This window comes from Typopeltis vanoorti, chromosome 8 (genome assembly GCF_054136105.1).
Source record: "Typopeltis vanoorti isolate ZY-2024b chromosome 8, IOZ_Tvanoo_1.0, whole genome shotgun sequence".
Classification (NCBI taxonomy): domain Eukaryota; kingdom Metazoa; phylum Arthropoda; class Arachnida; order Uropygi; family Thelyphonidae; genus Typopeltis; species Typopeltis vanoorti.
Window position 1 is genome coordinate 5,579,399 of NC_143556.1, and position 22,652 is coordinate 5,602,050.

General features: G+C 39.9%; 1 protein-coding gene across 1 annotated transcript in view; it reads right to left on the bottom strand.

The window, feature by feature from the left end:
- Positions 1–22,652, bottom strand: part of dysc (whirlin protein dyschronic) — a 230,683-nt gene that overhangs the window by 7,826 nt on the left and 200,205 nt on the right. Inside the window, exon 11 of the mRNA XM_090397058.1 lies at positions 3,727–4,035. Within this exon, the coding sequence (XP_090253184.1) occupies positions 3,727–4,035 (309 nt within the window). The remainder of the gene's footprint in view (positions 1–3,726; positions 4,036–22,652) is intronic.

Consider the following 22,652-nt stretch of genomic DNA (forward strand, 5'->3'; position numbering starts at 1 on the left):
ATTTAAAGATGACAGCACGCCACACGTTGATGGTCGGTTAGTTGTCCGCCATCCAATCGGATACCATCTCGAATCTATAAACCACAAATTCCACCACAGGCACAAATATTTGCGAAAGTCTTTAGGTGGGAGATGAATTTTATCATCCGGTGTGAGACCACCACCCTGCTTATTGGAGACCTGAAATGGCTTAAAAAAGCTTTACATTTGGTCTCTAGGATACTCTTTGAAGATTTTCTACCTTTAGTCTACCAATAAATATACCATCAAGTTACAACTGTTCTTGGATGCGATGCATAAAAAACCAGCTAATTTATTCTCCAAAGAGACCAGGCGAGGCCACTTAGTCCTAAGTAACCGATGGCCATCTTTTCCGAATATTCCCTGGGAATGATATCAGCATAATTCTTACTGTGAAGTGTTTTATTTGACAAGTTTGCATGTAGTGTGCAAGTTGACTTTTGATAGTTTTCTTCATTTCTTACTTAAGAAATGAAGTAAGATCAATAGTAGTAACATTTTATGGTAAACATTTGTCACCATTCTTGAGAGCGGGTTGGATATGTAGGGATTCCAAGTTCAGGATAAATAAAAATGCAACACACAACAGGAGTGAACTCTTAGCACATCTTAGGACAATGTTATTCTGATCTTTTTCTGGTGAATAACAAAAGGGGTGTTTAAATGGTAAAAGTTAGAGTGGAAGGACGACACTTACGGCATCATCAATGCATGAATTGGAGGAAAAGTCCGAAGTGAGACGACTGGAATTTTCTGCAAGTAATGATGCATAGCGGGATGATTAATTGCAAAAGAGGTGAAAAGGGTCATACAAAAATGAGGGTCACTAACTTTTTCAAGGATCAGAAAACATGACTACCATCTAGATGGGATGCAAGTTTCTTTTACCCTTCAAACTCTGTTTTGGATGAGCTGATTATTACTTAAATACTTCGATCTTTAGTATAAGCAGAAAAACAAAAAAAAAGATTAAGATTTCGACGAAAATCAGTTGCGATGTGATTGAATCGTCTTTTTTGTACAGCGTTTTCTTGATACGGCTTCACTCTGCGTATTTAAGTGAGGGGGGGGGGGGTTACTGAATGTTTGGGTATGTGCAGGAGCTCTCTTAACGATGGTTCAGCAAAAACGTTTGAATCAGATAACTGGAAGCAATAATCTCCGTGGAACAAACACCATCCACAATGCATTTGGAGAATCATTACCGAGGAAGAGATTTAATGGGTGAATGTGTTTGGTTAAGATTTCGTTATCTTGTATTTTTGTCACCATACGAGCAATCTGAATGAAATCATTGACCAATTGGCATCTGGAACAGGGCAGTTAGAGAAGAAAATACGGTTGAAATTGTAAACAATGAAATCTTCCTGGTAGATTACACATCACTATGAACATTGGCGGTCTGGAGATCAACATTTAAAGAAAGAAGATAAAGATTGGAATGGTTATTGGCATTAGGAGCGCTGGAGACAACTAATAAATCTGATAGAATGAGAAGAAGAGATATTTTAGCCAAAGAAGAACAAAAAAAAAAGAGGCTGACACTCTTTGACACGAGATATCAGAGCATATATAAGCAGAAATATCACAACTTTGATAAGATTACAATAAAAGATGATGGCTGAATTTCTGTTAAGAAATATATTCGGGTTTGGAAGATTACAAGCAAAAGGAACATCAACGATGTTGAAATTCAGGAGAACATATTTATGAAATGGATATGGAAAGTTTTGAATAAAAGCATCTTTTTTTTTTTTCTCATGCAGTTGGAGGCGCACGGAACGTGCAGTGATGAATTCTTTGCTAAGCCATTGCCATACATATGCAGAATCTCACACGCTCACCGTTATTCTAACAGCCGGAATGGCAGCAATTGTTAGCTAACAAGAAACTCCATGAGTGCAAACATCAGGTTCAGTTTGTATACTATTTATTATTATTATTATTATTATTATTATTATTATTATTATTATTAATAATTTTAAACCCACATCATTCACAAAAGTTTGATAGGGTAAACGGCCCCGCTTACTCCCTATACACAATATAGGCGTTAGCTGATTTTTTTTTTTATCATTCACAAAAATATGTAAACCTATGTGGCACATTTTTTTTATTGTGGATAGGAAAAGTATTGAATTATGTAGAACCCTTCTCCAGAAACCAAATATGATACATTTTCCACCCACTTCGGGTCTCCTTACCATCGCGCTACCCTGTTTACAGCTGCACTCTAAAAGACGAGATGTTAGAGTTCTTCATGATGTCATTAATTCTGAAAGCATTTCTCATGTCTCATAACGGAGAAAAAATTAAACTGGGCCTTTTTCTCGAGTTCAGAGATGATTTCAGCCATCTTTGTACTCAAGTCTGCAATAAGCAAAGTGATTTTATTACTGTCTTCTACGAAGAGGAGATGCCACAACCTGACCCCGTAATCTTTGTTAGTTTCTCCAGTTTCATTGTTCAATGCCTGTTGGAGGACAGGTTACATCTACAGCTACTAACACCCTCCCCCCCACCAAAGTGAATGTACAAGGAGAGTATTTGCTTACCGCAGTCTAAACAAACTTCACTACTGAACTTCAGCATGCAGCCAGATTTTACTGGCCTGATGCCGAAAAGAACGATTTAGCCTAAGTATGCATCGCATATCCTAAAGAAGAACTGATTTCCTTAAGCACCTTCTATAAAATAAAATATCCAAATTTATAATAATAATAATAATAATAATATGAGCGCTTTATCTCTTGAGGCAGGCGCACAACTGGATGTAACCAGAACGAATTCAGTGCATCTCTTGAACCAGCTTAGAACGCATGTTGGACGATTCATTGCTTTTTATTGTTTACACTTGATTTTAAAGCTACGCCTTCCAAATTTGATTCCAATAATCTCTGTTTCTAGAAGAAGAAGATGGTCAAGCAACGATTTACATTTACAAAATTAATTGGTGAATGCATCGATATTCCTTCCTTTTATCGCTCTCTCAACTACAAAGCGTTATGTTGAACTTGGTGTTGTGACGTCATCCCGCCCCACGAGATACTGTCAACATTTAGTATATTAGCATCACGAAGCGGTTTACATAATTAGAGCGCTCTGTTCTGGCGGCCAAACAAACAAACGTCGTAGTGTTTGAAGCTTCTAATAAGCAACATTGCTTATTAGAAGCTAGTCTCACTCCGAACAGTGAAAGTCATCAACCATCTAAAGATTTTCGCAAAAACATCGATCCCAATTAGATTTGAACCCAGTGTCTATAGATTAAATTATGCCTGTTGGTTGGAGAGAGAGAGAGAGAGGACACCACTCACTCGGATTCATTCTTTTATTCACTCGAATTTAAATAAGGAAGACGAGTGTATCAACGCCTAATTCACTGGATAAATTTAACAAAACTTAAAAGTAGCTGAATGAAAAAAAAACGATGGCGTAGAAACTGTTTTTTTTTTAATGAAAAATTGCTATGAAATGTACATTTTGCATCCGATGCGCTTTGACTGCGACATCACATTCGACTATTACAACGAAACAACAAAAATAACCGATGTTGTTGATAAAATGCGGCGCTTTAAAACTCGTGCACAAAATAATTCATGTTTGCACCCTATCATCCATCTCTTTGAATATACACCTTACACATACACTTAGTAAAAAAAAAAAGAAAGAAAGAAAAAAAAAGAAAGAATGCACGATACTAACTGGCAGTCGCATAGAAGCACTTCTATGCTGTTGCTGGACCTCCATCAGTTGTTGTCGTCTGCGAACATAGATGGCGTGCGGATCGGGTAACGATCTGTGACGACGGACACGTATGTGGGGGATCTCCAAAGTGTCAGGCAAGACGGCAGGGGGAGAAGGATGATGAATAACAAAATGCGGAGGCTGGTGTTCCTGAGGTGGTGGCTGGAGAAGATGAGGGCGTTGAGGCGGCTGGTGGTGCTGGTGTTGCTGATGTTGCCTCGAAAGAGCAATCGCTTCCAACCTCGAAAGGACAGCTTGCGCCACCTCCTGTTAAAGAGAGAAAACATAAGTTTGTTAAGCAAAGATAACGGCCTTAATAAATATTTATTTATAATTTATTTGGATAAATATTTAGCAACTCGCCTTGAATGCGATTACGACATCTAGATGTTGAACAGTGTGATGCCACATTGAACCATGATTTGGCAATTATTTAGTAATAAAGAAAGCCTTTGAGAGAATTTGCTTGATCATCCCTATGTGTGGAAAATAACCAGTAATCCCGTAGGGGGGGGGGAACTCTCGATGTGACATCATCCGCAGTTAGTGGACGCTTTATTCAGCGCGGGTCTGCCTTGACCTAGACCGATTGACTTTACTTCATCGCTTGGATGGACTAAGGGCCGGTCTTCGGGACACAAGGTTAGCGAATGAGTCACTGGAGAAGCACACGCCCACTCGGCGGCCATACAAGGGATCCTTGGGGGTGTATCGAACCTTGGAAGGGCAGTTTAGCCCACGCTGAACCCACGGCTTAGTCTCCTGACAGACGCCAATAAGGACGTCGATTCCGGTGGTTCAGCCCACTCTTCTCGCTTTCGCAAAGCCGACGAGAAAAAATCAACAGCGAAATTGCAAAAATCCCGAATTTGCTCATTTAGTGGTCGAAATTCATTTTATTTCATTCAGGTGTCGTCTGATGGAATTTCATCGGCATTCGCATGATTAAACCCATAATTAAAATGAACAAAAATGATAAATACTGACAGCAATAAATTAAAAATTGAGGTGAGAGTCCCGATGGTGCCAAGACGGTTTCAATCTGAATGCGTGGAAGTTTTCAGTGATAGATCAGTTTACTCTTCAGGCACCCATCCTTCATTGAAAGCCTGAAGTACCACTTCTGCTGCTTTAGAAGAAGATTATTTCAACTTTAGACTGTCCACAGGTCTATTGTGCAATAGGCTTGCAACCATCAGTGGGTAGGAATGTCGCAATGTACACACAATACGGTACAATGTGATACGGCATTCTGATTTTCTACAAAAACTTCGAAAGCTCCAAGTAAAGAAATTTGAACGAAAGAAATTAATTTATATTTTAGAGAAAAAAATCTCTAAAATATAAATTAAGATTCTTTTGTTTGTAAGGAAAAGAAATGATTTTTAAGAACTCACACTCATGACTTTGAAACCATAATGCGGTTTGAACGCAGTGGGTCTAAGTTTTTCCTGTTGTAAACATGAAATACCGAAAATCAGAAAAACAAGCAAAACTTCGTCGAATAAAAACGAAGAAGAGAGATGATGAATTGAGGATGTATTTCTCCTCATCCATTTAAAATTCTCGCAGATATAAAATCCTGAACGACACAGTGCCAGATGCATTTGTGATTAACTCAAGAAACTGCAGCGCCAATATTTTTAAAATTTAATTTTCTGTAGTGATGAAGTTGGATCATGCATAGAAATAAAGTTGTTATTATAAGAATAAGGTTTACGTGTCCAGGAGTTTCGTTTCCGTTTTTTCCTTTCACCAGCATGTTAAAACTGAATTCTGCAATTTATCCCACTCTAATTGCATACCAGAATAAATAGTGTTCGCAGCAATGACTTTAAGAGACCGACTAACTCAGTGCTGAAGACATTATTACGTGACAGCTCCAGGGAGCCCAAAGACTCATCGAAGGAGGGCACGTAGTCCACAACTCTCCATCACTCAATCCACCATCTACTGCCGACCACCACCACTAATATTTTCATAGACAATCACAAACATCTGTGCCCACGGCGGGATTCGAACCCGCGGCCTTTTGGCTGTATAGTGGATACGCTAACCACTCGGCCAACCAGGTCATTATGTTTATTATATTGATAATATACTAAGTCGTCAAGTACTTTAGCAATATATAAACTTCTAAATACATAAACTGATTGCAAACGTAAGTTTCTGTCCTTTAGCAATTCTGTGGGAAGTTTCCGGTGTTGAGACCACATTATTATGTGATTAAAGAGTTTCATGAAAATAAGCAATTAAAACCCAACAAGTTTCGTAAGTCGAAGTAAAAAATATAATTGTTTAATAAAAATGTAAATTGCTTATTTTTTTTATTAAACTCTTTAATTACATAATAACGTGTGGTCTCAACACCGGAAACTTCCCACACATAAACTGATTATTCTTGGTTCAGCGTTGCTCCTTACAATCTCCACTTCAACCAGACAAAATGAACTCACTTTAACTCGCTTTTCCTTTAACTAACTTATTTTTTTATCATCTCCAAAGTAGACCCCCCCGTGCCATAAAGTGCAGGCGAATGCCCAATGTGCGTTATGTATTTCCGGAACTTGCTTATTCAGTTCGATCGTCTCTCGTCTTTAAGCTACAGGACTAGTTCAGTTGACGAGTTAAATCTCATAATTCTCCACTTGGTGAATATTCTCGGAATTCTTTCGGCTTTCTTAGCATCCACTGAAACCTGGGACTGAGAATCTTAAATTTTTATAAAATCAAATGACGTCTTTTGATGCCACTTGTCGAGGGTTCTCTAAAACAGACACGTGTTTTCGCTTCCTGGTACAATTTCAAGCAGCCTCCTTCGTAATCAGTCTCCTTCTTGTCTTGGAAATTTGTCGGTGGTTTTTTAAGAAGCGTACAGTTTTTTTTTTCCCTTTGAGAAAAAGACCGTTTAAGGCATTTCCTCAGTTACTTAGATCGGATAGAAAATTTGAACACATTTTTGGGATCATGCCATTCGTCAATATACATCACGTGCATGCTGCATCGCATAAACGCTTGCAATATTCTGCCCAGAGAAGTTTCTGGTCCGGTCATGGATTCATCGAGTTGGCTTTTTTTTTGTTCACATGAATGGAATTTTTTTAAAATTAATTTTGGCAAACTTTTTTTTTAATTGTCAGCGTGACATTTATTGAGATGTTATACAACATTTCTCTAGAAATACGGAATGACCTGAGAATTTCTTTCGCAATTTCCTTTTTTTGTAAGCGGTTGCTAGTTATAATAATCAACTTAAAAAAATAGTGTACCAAATAGTAAATTCGAATAAAAACTGGCAATTCTTTGCTGCATTTCCATTTCCCAACCTGACTGATTCTGGTTCACTTCGAGAAAGGGTCGCGAAAGCATCCCCAGCAATTTCTCGTTTTGCTCCTTCGTGCAGGATTGTAAAAGAAGCCCGGGGAAAACTTGGGGACGCGCATTCAGCTTCTAATTTGAGAATATGATTCAGAGTAGACAGGTGGCAGATGGAACAATAATCTGAGGTATCACACACCACTCCTTTTTAATGACGGACTGAGACGCATCCTTGACAGAGTTAATGAGAGCAGCAAGAACAGTGGACTTAACCCTACCAAGTTACGAAGACAAAGATTACGGTTCTCAAAGGAAATATAGACAGAGAAACTCCCGAGAAACAAATGGACCTTAACTGAGAAACAATTGAGGAAGCGAGAAATTTCGAATACTTGGGATCCGCTATTAATGTGAAGAATTTCTGTTTAGAAGACATCAGAAAAAAAAAAAGAATGGCTAATACAACAGTCAGAGACCTTTCTAAAATCTGGAAGGATGGATTTATCTTCACAAGAACAAAACTGAGGATTGTGAATGCAGCTTTTTTTTTTTTTTAAATAGCGACTTATGGAGGTGAGATTTGGAAACTGAAGAAGTCTGATAGGAAAACGATGGCTGCTTTTGAGATGTGGTGTTGAAGAAGGCGGTTGAGGATCTGAAAGGCAGTCAGATGGATGGGTGCTAGAAAGGATCGGTAAAACTTTAAGACTCCTTACGGTTATTGACAAAAGAAGGCCAAAATACTTTGGAGACATTCAAAGGATGAAAGAAAGATTTCTCAAAGCAGTAATAGAAGGTAAAGTTATTGGAAAAAGAGGAAGAGGAAGACCCTCAATAGTGAGATGGATGGTTGGTGTGTCTTGACTGACTCCAGACACACCATCCATCTGGAGGCTTCAACTCGCTGAAGACTCCAGAAAAGCATACAACAGCGCCACCGGGGGAGGACTAGTGTGGCACATCACCGAGAACCGGAGTGACCATACGGCATCTGATGATCGACACTGAATTTATGGATGGAATCGGAGTAGAATCTATTAGCACACTGCGACCATTCCTGTGCAGTTAAATTACACTGAAAACCAAATTCAGTATTTAAAAAATCTTTAAAAAATTTGACGCTTCTAAAAGCACGATTCTTTCAGTTGCATTTCTTCGGTGGAGGTTGATCCAACTGTGATGGGCTCAGGAATTTATTTAATAGACATAAACCGACTACGATGGAAGTAGACGGAAATCTAAAATGTTCATCCGACGGACATTGAAAGTTCAGCACCACACAACTCGCTTTTAAAACACAAATGAGACATTACATGTTCCCTTCGTACTCTCCAAACCGACTTTGACTTCTTTCCAAAAATTATTTTCGCCAACGGAAAAGGTCGGGTCAGCTGTAACGGGTGCTGTTCGGCAGACCAAGCATCTTCAAATGAAGACGGTCGAGATCTCGAAGAGCCCGTTAGAAGCTGACAAGGACAAATATGCGCCTCCTTTTCCGAAAAACTATGGGATGCTTTTCCTAGCGTTGAAATGCGTTCCATAATGTCGTCGAGACATTGACATACTCGTAAACAGCAAAGATAAAAAGGAAAGGCGTTTTCGGTTTTTGTGTCTGTCGATCGCTGAACAGATTACGGCGCACCACATGCAGAATCAGACGTTGCTTTGACAGATGGGTATAACGCGTGTAAGAGATCTTTCGTGGTTGCCGTCGGCGGGACTCCGAAAATTGCAAATCATCTATAATCGCCGCGATAGCCGCGTAGTAGCTTCAAATTGACCTTAGTTCACTTCCGCGCAGTACGGAGTTCTCGTGCACTAATTTTTTTACAAATGTTCGCCTTCGAAAGAAATGAATTTCTCTTCTATGGCATGGAACTGAACCACGTGATCAGAAAACGGCTTTTGATCCGTACGGTATCCCTCAGTCAAAGATTGCGATGTTTTCTGCAGTCCATTCAGAAAAGCACGTGATGTGGTTTAAGTCTGGCTTTCGCCCCGAAGGTTGCTGCCCTGCCAGAGGATGACACGAGGAAGTGCGCTGCTGCCGGGGGCAATTTGACAGCTCTGGACCTTACTGTGGCTCTTCTAGAGGTCGATGCTCGGTTTATTTTTTCGAAGGTCGTAGGGGAAGTGCTGCACGTGCTGAAGTGGCACCGAATGTTCCCCTTTTTCCCTTCAGAAACTTCTTCCTTGCCAGGTGTTCGTACCACGTGTGCGATGACCTTTCGCAGAGGGAGAGTCGCTTATTTCCTGCTGCTGCTGGATTCTCTGACCATTTGCCACGGTGACGGAGAGTTGCGTTTTGAACTTCACGGTCGCAAGCTTTCCGCTTTCCTGACTCCCCCCCCCCTCCTTCCAGCCCTTTCGGGTGAAGACCTAAGAGGGAAGGGAGAGAGACAAGGTTTCTGATGAAGAAAAAAGAAATGAGCACAGCGATGGGGAATTCAAAGGTCGCTAACGTACGAAGCATCCTTCCATAAAAAAAAAATAAAAAAGAATTCTCACCTTGAACTCTGTCACTCGAAACGTAAAGAGATCTCCCCCCTCCCCTCTCTCCCATCCGCTCTTCGACACGCATCCTTAGAAATGAGCAGCTGCGGCCACGATTGCAGTTTCCTCCCCATCTGCTGCCCTGCAAGGGTGTTTTTTGTTTTGCAAAGAATTTAGAGAGAGAGAAAGAAAGAGACTCACCAAATAACTAAGCTCTCGAAGCTGAAGTCAAAGTTCATGAAGTTTAAGCGTGATTGACATCGTTTCCTCCCAGTCACATTACTCTGCCACTGACCTTCTTAACTACTGATTCGTTAACCTGGGACTGAGGGGACGTTTCTTTCTTTCTTTCTTTCTTTCTTTCTCTTTTTAAAGAAATCAAATTTTCGATAATTGTATGCGGCACTTTTTCTTCAAGGCACAGTGCTATGAGCATTCCTAATAAAGATTTAATTTTTGCCGTTTTTAACAATCCGAACATTATGACATGTTTATTATGTACAGATGAAAAAATGAAAGTATTAGATTTCGAGAAAGGAAATTTCACCGTTAATGGACTTCTGCGTAACAACAAAAAGAATACGATCGCAGCGTTAGTGCGACGATTTCACGATGAAACAATTGCTTGCCATCTTTTAGGAGCGAGTTGGAGATGAAAACATAAATGGCCGCGGAATCAGAACGATGTGCTTGTTTCGCAACACCGCGAAAGCTATGAAGAACTGTAAGGCGAGTATTTGATGTCAAGTGTTTAATTGCGTCTGCTTTTCTTTCTTTTTTTTTTTTGCGTATTTGTCTGTTTTTTTTGGGGGGGGGGACAGTACAAACCAGAATTCCTTCACTTCCTCGCGAGGCTGACTTCCATTCAGAAGTAGAAGGTGCGAAAACTTGACTAAAAATGGAAGCTCACCTCAGGACACGGGATTCATTACCTTCTCTCATTATGCAAAGAAGAATCGAGTAAGATGGTTTTCGACGCATTTGAACATCATCAGGCTGTTCGTTGGAAGAAAACGGATTCTAATTAACGCGTCTTAATCTTTACTCACTGTAATCCATATTTTAATGGATTTGTTTGCCTGTGGGCTAAAATTGTTGCTTCAGAATAGGAAGATCGGAATCTCGTTTCTTGTTTTGAGCGGCTTCGAAATCGGTTTTTCGTTGATTGCAGTTAACGTGGGCAGAAAAGGAAGTTGGAAATATTTATCGAAGCAAGTTACGATACTTGATCTTATCCTGTCCGACCTTGACATACATGTGTGGAAAAATGGAGAACTGGATTAATAAAGGTTGGGATCGCAAGGTTGACAGCACTCGTCAACCCAAGTCGGTGTGGAGATCGTCTCATTTTGCATCTGCCGTAATGCCAAACTACAATGCGTTTGTTTTTCTCGCGAGTCAAGAGGAGGTTTTGCACTCGAGCACAACATTTCTATTCTCGTGCCCGCATAATAACCCGCAGTGCTTGGCTGATTTAATGAAGTGAAAAATGGCACTCTTGGCCGACCACGCGGTCTGAATTTTGTTGTGGCAACAAGTTAACCAGGGAAGTGAAGGGGGAAGGATCTGTTATTAGCTGGCTCAAGACTTCAGACTCGCAACGTCAGCACACGTACTTGACTTACAAAACAGCACAAATGAAATAAATGGATAATTTAATATATTTATTCATTAATTTCTGTCTGAAGAATACTTTAAAGATTGTAAGTTATTTTAATGATTTCGAATTTGAATAATTTTAAATTAACGTTTTAAATCACTCGGGTATTAATTCTTACTTACATTAAAATTAATGTTTTCAATTAAATATTTTTTTTCGGGTTTAAAATTTCGATCATTAACGAGACTTTTTTTTTTTTTTACTGTGGGCTTCATGGTCCGGTTCATGGGCTTAGAATTTATGAAATCTCCGAGTGTGCAAATTTCTAATGCTAAGGATTTTTCATTTTTAATTGCAGCGCAGTAAAAAGTTCAGTCACGAGATTCCAAAACATAAAGACAAGCTTGGGTTCGATATTATTGACTTCTAGAAAAAAAAAAAAAGCATCGAGATGGATTAATTTAAACACTTACATAACGTTGGAGTTGATTCCGTTCAAAGCAGATCATTCTGTCTGGTCGCGCTTGTTGCAGCTCTTTCAAATTCAGATTAGAAGCGTTGTGCGAAGGGCGGTCTTCTGGCGTTTGCTTTCATTATGCCAGCATCGTCGATTTTTCACCTTTCGATGTTCTTTAAGGTAGGGAAAATCACATAAATCATTGTCCATAGTGGATGTCCACTGTATTTGACCAAAACAAGCGACTCAGGCTGGGCTTCAGAACCTCCAGTTACAGTATATTAGCTGCAATTAATAGATCTGAAATGTGATAAACCAACACTGTCGACTACTACGGTGCGTACCATCCAGATGAAGTGTGCTAAAAAATTCGGATAGGTTCATACCAAATAAAAATTGTTTTTAAAAATTAAGTTGAAATGCAAAAACTTGAAGAAATTTGATAGGCTTCTTCAAAATACAACCTGTTCTTAAATTAGTCACATCGGGTAAAACGTCTCAAGGAAAACTGAGAGCTGCATCACGTGATTCTTGACAGTATAACGATGTGTGGATGGGAGTGTTGGACACTCGCTAATCCACAGGAGACAATTACAAGTTGCGGAAAGAGATTACTTCAGACGTTGGATGAGAACCCGCGTACGAATTGTCTGAGGAAGGCATGCATCTGAACAGAGTTGGAAGTTGAACAGCCTGTTACGAGAGGATGCAGGCACGTTCTTTAAAATGACACGTTCAAGGAATGAGAGAAGAACGATGGCCATTGAGGATTACAAACTGGCCCCACTGGTCGCCCCCGGAAGGAGAAAAAGCGGAAGACCAAGAGAAAGGGACTATTGTGAGAGGCAGATGGAGAAAAGAGGCTTACGGAATGAGGACTCCTGCAAAGTAGATTCTGAGAATATGAAGCTGCAGATAAGTGGAAAAGCCATCAGAAACAAACAAAAAAAAAAAAAAGAGGGTCATTTAATCGGGAAATTTAATGAGAGTTTGGTTCTCGCAGAACGTGCGCCTTTGGGCGCAGAAATATTCACATCGAACTTCATGCAAATTCAAACATTCAAAAACGCAATACAAGAAGAACACGCTGAAGATGAAGCACTAAAATGTGAGAAACACTTACTACGTTCACCTCGCCGTTAAGTAGAATGATTTACTACAGAAACGAAGTCAGTCTTCTTAATTTTGGATTCCAACTCATATATACAGTTGGGTAGATAAGGATGAGAGGTGAGGAATACTAATGGAATACACGTATGGAGCTAGAACACGATTTCTGGCACTCTAAGTTGTATGTTACATTTATTGAACTCAATTCAAGTTGCGTTGATTATGTACTACTGAAGTACTAATTCCTTCAAACGCTTTGCATGAATTTGTTCCACAAGTGAGATTTTTTACGGTACTTTATGAGTTTTTCAATGCGATTCACAATGCTCTGCATATATACAAAACATTTCTTCGCGTCTCCCCTCTCTCTCTTTCTCTCTATCTATTGAAACGACATTTCGATTTGAGATTATTTTACCTCGAAATTTGTCTTAGAAAGTGCAGTCTTGTGAGTACTTTTACGCATATGCGAGCGTAATAATGAAAAGTTAGCTATTATACAACCCTACTTATACCTGTCCCCGGAACGAGAAGTTGTATAATCGCACATCAGCCGAAATGGAATCTAGAAAACTGGGATGCCTCGGGCGAAGTGGAACACATGACAGGACTATGATAGGTCACCGAAAAAGGTTTGACGAGTTCTGATTGTTTCCTTTCAGTGACCTGTCATAGAAGTTATTAAATGAAACCCCCGACCTGAATGACTCTCATCTCGACCTAGAATAAGCGGAAGATTAGTGAATCCTGTGGAATTAGTACGATGATCCTGCGGCAAAGAAAAGAGCCACGAGGTCCCAAAATTACCACGGAAACATTTGGAATTTTTGGGTGGAGAACTCCTCTCTTTCCCCACCACGATCTACTTTAATCACTCGGTTGTCTTAAGGGGTGTTGGTTCCGGCGACGAAGGCGGAGGGAGAGATAATATTCATCTGGTATATTTGAGGTCGAAAGTCAGCTGGATGTTACCTCGCACCGTACACGTTGATACGGAAGGGAATAAATCCGGGACTTGTCAGGGTCTTAACAAACTGGTCTTATCTTCCACCTGCGTACGTCCCCTCGGGTAGGAGTTCTTAACTGGCACGTGACCTCCGTGTCACTTCGAATTTCTGTCTGAACACGCTTCGGCCGCCGACTCACGTGCAATCTAGTAGGGCAGGTCACCGTTTACAGCTGAGCGTGACGTGAAGCACGTGAGCGTTCTGCACACTGATAAACTTTCGTCCGCAAGATGTTCTCCTTCCAAAAATATTACGGACGAACTAGCCTGTTCCCCCCCCCCACCCTCCTGAATGGGGAATCATCAAAAACACACTCGGAACGAGGCGGCGGAGAGTAAGGGTTCCAAGCTGAAGTTTGTGATCGAATGAATTCCATTTTTGCAGATCCCTTCTTAAGTGCTCGTTGGCCAAAGGGAGCTTCTTTCTCAGTTTGTGCGAGAAACTTTAATTCGCTGCAGTTCCGACAGGTGGCGTGAAGTCTCGAGTCATTTTTTGTGTTGTTTTTTTGCGGTTATTCGCAGTTGTTAGTCAGTCGCAACTTTCAGAAAAGCTTCATAGTTGTTGTGACCATGAATGCGACGACGTCATTGCATTCCCCCCCCCCGCAAGAAATACGCAATCCAAGAATGATCGCCAAGTTTTCTAACGACAATAGCTGCCGCTTATCCAAACATCGTTATCTGCAAGGACGGAAAGACATCCTCATCGCATCTTTCCTTCAAGGCTGTGACATCATCACCTGTTGTTGCGATGCTCGGTGTCCCTTTTCCTTCCTCTTCTTCTTCTGCAGTCATCGTCGAAGTTATCTGCGAGTTGATATCCCTCGCAGATAACTTCGGAATCAAAAGCGACCCACTCTGCGTCGGTTCCCAGAAATGACCTTTGACCTGCGTAAACAATTCATTGAATTCGGCTTGATAACGACAGAAAAGGAAGGTTTTCTCGTGGGGACATTTCGCGCGTCGGTGAGGAGCTCACCCTTCAAGGGTCAGTAAGCAAGGTTTTGTTTTGTTGTTCTTTTTCATTTTCAGTAGACGAGTGTGACAAAGAAATGCATTCTTCATACATAGTCGAAGTGACGGGGTGTTCTATTACTTGACGACTTTATTTCCCCCGTTACACCTCCGTTTCTCTTTGCCACTCAAAGAAACCCACTCACAAATACAAATTTACAAGTTCTCTTAACTCTGTCTTGTGCTCCAACTACATTTGTCAAGCAGGCACTGAAACGTGCCTGTTTAATAAATAATATTCTTCGCTTTCTTTGTCGGAGAGGTATTTATTTATTCATTTTTAATGGAAAGTTTCCGTAGCTCAGTCGGTATAAACGAAGCCCTTTGGTCGGAAAGACCCGGGTTCGATTCCCGTCCATAACGTGAGGAACCTTTTTCTGGTCTCTTTCGATGAAAGGTGAGTTAACCGATTTCATGCGGAGGCCCGGAAACTCCGGTTTTTCGTTCCTCAGAACAGGCAAACCAACCCCGTGAACACACACACACAGTATTCCTGTAAACCAGTATTCCTGACTTCAGTCAGGAGGGGGGGGCTCAACCTGTCCTAAGAGACGGATGAGAAGAACAGATAGGATCTTAATGGGAATCTTCCACGATAGATTGTGAACATATAGTAACTTGAGTGGACAAAGTGGGTTATACAATTTGGAAACCCTCGTTTACAGACCAAACATCGAACTCTTTCAAGCCACTTCACATCTCCAATAAGTGTTTTGGGGGGGGGGGGGGGGTTCACATCGGGCGATGAAACTCACTTCCCGCCTAAATTTGTCGCAGCTGTGAGTGGTTTAATAGCCTCTTATTGCCACCAAGAGGGAGAGATACGCCGTCTACTCAGCCAACCCTAAAACCACACCGAAGCATTCGCTAAGACATGAAAACCAAACTTTTCGTTTTTTCCCCACCTCTTTTTTGTATAAAAATGAAAACTAAGGCTTGAACTTAATTTGCGTCCGTTAACAGGAAGTAATTTTGATTTCTTTTAGCTTTTACCGACACACGTGGAAAACTTGAAAGTACCTCGATAAAAAAAAATGGGACGAATACAAAGATTGAAATAATAGGAATCAGTCTACATTACATTCCACTACTTTGTGTGTGTGTGTGTGTGTGTGTGTGTGTGTGTGTGTGTGTGTGTGTGTGTGTGTGTGTGTGTGTGTGTGTGTGTGTGTGTGTGTGTGTGTGTGTGTGTGTGTGTGTGTGTTTCTAATGACAGCCATCGTTTTCTAGAGAAGCTGTTGTCGACTGGAAAAACAACATTTTGAAAGCGACGACTGCCGCCGCTGTAGTGGGTCACAAGATTTGTGCTACACTTCAACTGGAAGAGTCATTTCTGGATAAACACAAGCCATTTGAATGTAAAATGTGCTGCAAGGAACACGGTGAAGAAGGGAAAACGAACACCTGGTTACTGCTGATATGGATTTCACGGTGCAGCCCCAACGCTTGTTTGCTTGGGGAGGGTCGATTTGCTGAAGAAGTGGAATTTTTTTTGTGGATTGTGCTAATCAGAAAGTCTTGAATAGTAGCAGAGATATTTCTGTTCCGATTAAGAAAAAATAGAACAACAAGAGGGTTTTGTTTTGCGTGGATATTTGTGCGCCACATGCAAAGTACAAAATCATCGATATTACTCCATTTTGAATATTAGTTATTAACAAAAAAGAAAAATTATTAACAGAAATGAAATTAACCCAAACAAATAGAAAACTCTAATGAAAGAATATTTATTTTCCAGCAAAAATTAGGAAACTCTGTTCAAAATAATTGTATAAATTATTGGTTTTTGCATATTTGTATTAATAAGATCTAGTTTCATGTGTAAAATGTAAAAAATTTAAATACTTTTTTTTTGTTCCGAAACCTAATTAATGTTAATCAACTTTCTCTGTACATATTAGCATGTCTCTTGTGATTTTATTATGTTATAATAATACATATATATATATATATATATTATATATATTATATATATTATATACATATATATGTAGATTATTTGTATATAATGATGATGCATTACATAACTTTTTGTTATGTAATGCATTTTGTCTGCAAGTAACCAGGACGAGCTGTTGCTCTTAGGTATGATTACTCAAAATTTTGTGCTATAGTATGAAGCTAAGAATAAAGAATATCTATCTATGTATGTATCCGTCAAAAATATAGCCAGCCAGCTGCTAATGAAAATTAAACATGCAAAATGTATAGCTGCAAACAGGAATAGGAAAAGAAGTAAAAATATATATGTGTACCTACTTGGTTTCATGCACTGTCGTTGAGTATCATATGATAAACTATTCATAGAAAATTTATGAAAAAAATAATAAAAAGTTATTAACAGAAATGAGTTCAAATTGCGGACTTATGCAAACAGGATAAGTCGTGTCTTGTTGAGACTTTTCTGTCATTCAAATATCGCATCTGGAGGAGTTTTCTTCCCTCATTTCTTCCTCGCATTTTATGCACAGCGAAACGAATAAAAAAGAATTCTTCCTCTGCCATAAGACGAGAAGCGCGAGATGATAGATCACTGTAGATTCGATTCTAGCCTCCAAATAGAGCAACTTTTTCTAGGCTTTTTTTTTTTTGGATGTTCCTTGGGTTAGTTGATCATTTTTGCAGCTTATTTTCTTCTGGAAACTGGAGTTCCCTTAACTTTAAAAAAAATATGCCCACAGTGTTGTATATGTAGCAGTTAGGGTTTAGAAATACGAGATGGAAGCAGTTGTCTGCCGTACTTTCTTGCTTTCCACTCCCCCCCCCCCCTTTTCCCTGAGGTCTTCAGTTCATCGCTAGCCACGAACTGAATTACAGGCGACATGATGGGCAGTGACCGCCTCCCTACTGATTACCAAAAGTTGTTAGCAAGAATTCCCCCTTTTTAGAGGAATAGAAAATGTTAGAGGATTTCTTTATAAATGTAAAACATTCAATTAAATTTTATTTAGTAAATTTAGACATTTATTTAGTAAATACCTGAGAAAGTACAATATTTTGAACAGAAAATATTTCTGAGAACTTCACATTCACTAGCAGACCACTCACATCCTCCTCCCCCAATCTCCATCCATTTTAGTAAAGAAATAATTACAAACTGAAAAAAAACTATTATTATTATTATTATTATTATTATTATTATTATTACTAGAGATCTCCAGGGAGTCATGGACTCGTGGAGGTAGGCCACATACTACACGCACCAGCTATCATACTTATTCTTGAATTCATTCACACTGCTTGCACCAACAATTCCAATCACGCACCACACTACGAGAGAAAAATCTGGTCCTCACCCCTTCTTAGCGGCCTTCATTCTCAACTTCCAAGGATGCCCTTCAAGCGAGGTCTTATCAAGGCCTTGTAAAGAGGCAAAATAACATGTGAACGTTCATTTCAGCATCGCGATTACCTTTTGAGTTGTGCTTGCAATCGTTGCTACTTGGCCCCTGAACTATTACGCTGATGATCACTTTCAGACCATAAAAATTATTAATAAAAACATAATGCCAGCAGAGGTTGGTCGATTGGTAGAGTCTCCGCTACTATGGCTCACGCAAAAAGTTAAGCAAGTTTGAGCGCGGCTAGTAGTTGGAAGGGTTTACAATCGTTCAGTGCTGTTGGAGCATTTTCCCTCGATGAGTATTTGGACTCCCTGGAGGTGTCACATTTTTTTTTTTTTGTATTGTATTGTGTGTATGTGTGAGTGCGCGTGCGCGAATTTCTCAATCACAGATTTCGCAGCTTCCCAACACAGCAAAAAAAAAAAAAAAAATACATAATAACCAATTGGTGTCATCCTCAGATAAGCTTACATATAAGCTTCGAGGATGAAAGCAAAGAAATTAGTTCTCATCCAAGATGTAACCAAATGCATGTAATGTACGTATCACATGAAAACCAATGTATGTAACGTATGTATTATATGTAAACCAATGTAGGTAATGTAAGTAACACATGTAAACAAATGTAAGTAATGTATCATATGTAGTCAAATGTATGTAATGTATATAATAACTGTAACAAATGTATGCAATGTAATAAAAAAAATTCTTTTAAATGTAAAAAAAAAAAATTCCCAACACAGCGAAAAAAATGTGTGTAATGTATATAATAACTGTAACAAATGTATGGAAAATGTGTTTCTCACATTACTCTCGAAACCAGATATTTAGTTTCGAGCAAAGTCTCGAAACTAAATATCTTTTGGTTTGAGAGAGTTCGTAGCAATGTCACAGGAAGAGCTCATCCCTCCTGTGTTACAAGAAAAGATTCTTCTTTTTTTAGTCAGCTACTCTACTCTCCTCCACTCTACTCACGTCACCAGCTACACTGATGTTTCTTATAAGCGACATTCCTATAAATGCGCGATATCCAACTGGTACCGATTCCGTCATTGGTTTGTTTCCAATTGTAAGATTGGAGATCTGACAATGAACCACCCTTCGTGTCGGTGAGTAACCGGAGTCAGGTAGCAGATGAAACGTGACGTCTGTCTTATACATCCGATCTGTGCTTGTTATTGTTCAATAAACTCCAAAATCCTATCGCTTAATACACGAGGAGGAAAGCACAATAACGATCGGACTCTATCTGATATAAATAAATCAATCTTATGATGCCTTTTTAATTCTCTAAGAGAGAGAAAACGGAACTCTTTTAGTTCTTTTGGTAAGAAATTGATTGAGGATAGTCTGAAGGAAAAGGACGGGAGAGAAGGTAAAGGCATTCCTCTTAGATAACAAAGATGGATTAATCATTGCATTATCTATGGCTAAATCTCAGAAGGATGGAATTGATATCAAGACCACTACACGTCATGTGAAGTTCGATGAACTTTTGGGAAGTCTAATTGGTCGGCAGCAATCGGTGCTATCATTTGATGAACCAGTTAGTAGTCCTGCATACACTGAGTTAAATTTGCATCAACAACATCCACTAATAACGCTTTGATCCACCTCTCTGCTCTGTGCAATCACAGCTCGCAGTCGGCTAGGAACAGATTCCGCAAGGTATCGAACATCCTCCATGTCAACCCATGTACACTGAAGAAACTCCGTCAGTTCACCCTTATTCCGTGTAGCAGATTAGCAGTTCTCACATCCAATGTTAGCATATCCCGCACATGCTCAATTGGGACACAATCAAGGGAGTTTGGAGCCAAAGCATTGTGGCAAATTCGTTGTCTTATTCCTCCAGCCACTCTGTAGTTGTACGAGCCCGATGAAAGTGCATTTTCCTGTTGAAAGATGGCACTATGGTCGGGGTAGACCTCCTGCAGATATGGAGATGGAGATTGTTGTCTAACAGGTTCCTGAAGCGTACACCATTCAGTGTTTGTGAGATGATAACCAACAGACCTAGGGCGTGCCAGGAAAAATCTCTCTAGACCATAACATCACCTCTACTGGCCTCTTGAACTTTAATTGTGTAACCAGTGGATAGGATTTCATGCTGATTACGCATAATGCGAACCCGGCCATTAGCATGGTATACCAGGAAACGGGATTCATCACTCCAGATGACCTTTTCCATCTGTCGAGGGCCCATTGCCGACGTTCCCATACGAACGCGATGCCTAGAGTCATCATCAGTACCCTTGTTGGTTTCCGGCTGTGGAGACTCCAAGGAAAGCAAAGTTCGGTGCATGGTACGTTATGGAAATAGGACCACTGTTACGCTGGTGGGTGAGCTGTGTGACTGTTGTTCGTCGTTGCTAAGATATGAGGCGTGACACCCGACGCTCACCTCAAGGATTAACCATGCGTGACTGACCAATGTGAGCCCTTCTGCTGGATGTCTGTTCATGGTTAATCCAGTCCTGGTATACCCTTGATGCAGTAGTACGGGAACAACCAACAAGTGCGACTGTTTCCGAAATACTTGCACCTGCCCTCCGGGCCCTCAACTATTTTCTCGGCTTACGTCGCCACGTTCCCTATTACTGGTAAATGTTTACTGATAAAGAACAAAGGATAGGTGTGCCCATTTAAAGTAGCTGCACATGACGCTGATATCACGTGAACTACCAACCGCGCTCAAACTTGCTTAACTTTTTGCTGAGCCATTAGTAGCAGAGGCTCTCCCAATCGACAAACTTTTGCTGGCATGAAGCAAAGAGAAATATTACACGTGAATAAACCTTTCCAAGCCATCCTTCTCAATCACTTATCAATTAAATGAGCTCTCGGTTCCAAACTCAACGATGTTCGTTTTTAGGTGGTCAGCAAAACCACACTGCAAAACTTTTCTTCGCGGAAACTCAAATTTTAAGTTACTTCTTCAAGTACTGCTCATATGAGTTTTCCCATTTCCACACTGCTATGACACTTTTCGTCTGAAAGTGCATTTGGACATAAGATCGGTGTGATATCACAGTGTTTCTAGCTTAGTATTCTCTCTCTCTCTCTCTCTCTCTCTCTCTCTCTCTCTCTCTCTCTCTCTCTAATGCCGCTAAGTATTCTGCGCTTACTCATTTATTTTCGTTAAGTGTTACTGAATTTTTCCAGTTCCCTTTACAAACAGTCCGGCTTGTTTCCTGTCTTCTTACTTTTCCTCAAATTCTTGCATTGATGTCTTTGTAAATATGCTTCTTCCATTTCAAACGTACAGTTTGAATGTACCCTTCAGTTGCATCCTTTCTGTATTTTTCATTATTATTATTTTTTTTTCTTTGCCATAAAGAGTTCTGAAGAGTCTTCTCCAAACCGGATATCAAAAGTTCTTTGGAACTGTTGCCATTTCTTCTATTACCTGAAGGGTTGTGTTGCAGAGTTTACCATCAAATCAGCGTCTGGTTTCTTTTACTTGACTTCTTTTCAAAGTGGTAAAGAAAATCATTTACTCAACTTCTTTTATGCAACCTCGAAGCTTCTCAACCAATCGTCAGTATGGATCCTGCAACGGTTCATTAACAAGGGGTCTTCTTGCTGATGCCACCGACTTTCGAACAAATGTCGCAGAAAAGTTGAGGCATCTCAAGTGGTAGTTCTTGATATCTTCATATCAAAGGCAGCCCAGCGAAAGCATTTGGATGTCTTCGGTACAAATGTGTATTATATAAGTTCATATCATGTCTTCTATCTTCTGAAATTGGGTTGCCAGCGTTTTGTGAAGGTACACATTACGTGTGATGGTACATGCATCTTTCACTAATATTGACATTCCACAAGGCTTCGTTATGTCACTCACTCACTTTATTCCTAATATCAACGATTTCTTCACTTAACTTCAAACTCAATCACAGTTTTGCTGATGACAATACATTATGCTTCTGTTAATTGACAAATCTTTCACTAAATAATTCAAGAAGATTCCCAGAATATGAACTTCAACAATCTTTAAGAACCTGTTCAAAGAACCAAATTAAAGTTTTTCAAACCGTTCTTCAGTTAGGTTCTAAGGATTCAATGCCTATCATCTCCAAACTATCACTGGATTTCAGTAACGCATTTGAATTCTAATCAACACATTTTGATAACAAGTACGCCGCATTTCTACGTAATATGTGTTTAACATGCATATAACAGAATAAGAATCACACAAATCATTAAAAAAAACGTTAATTTCGAAAACTGTTACCTTAGGGATACTGCTACTCTCGTAAGCAGTGCCTTTCCAGACAACGAATGTGCTTGCACGCACACACACATGATGCCGAAAGAAGTAAAAAATCTCCCGTTGCCTCACCGTTTTTGTTCCCGTGATATTTTCCTCGAAGTTTATTCCGCAAACAGAACCTCACTAATTAGTAGGAACTCCTTTTTACTATGACAATACGCCATCGGTATCCGCCATCTCCCTTAGGATATTTACCTTGGCATGTGGTTTAATGGTCACCTGACTAACACAATTGAAATGCTGCGGCGAAAGGCGTGCCAGACGGA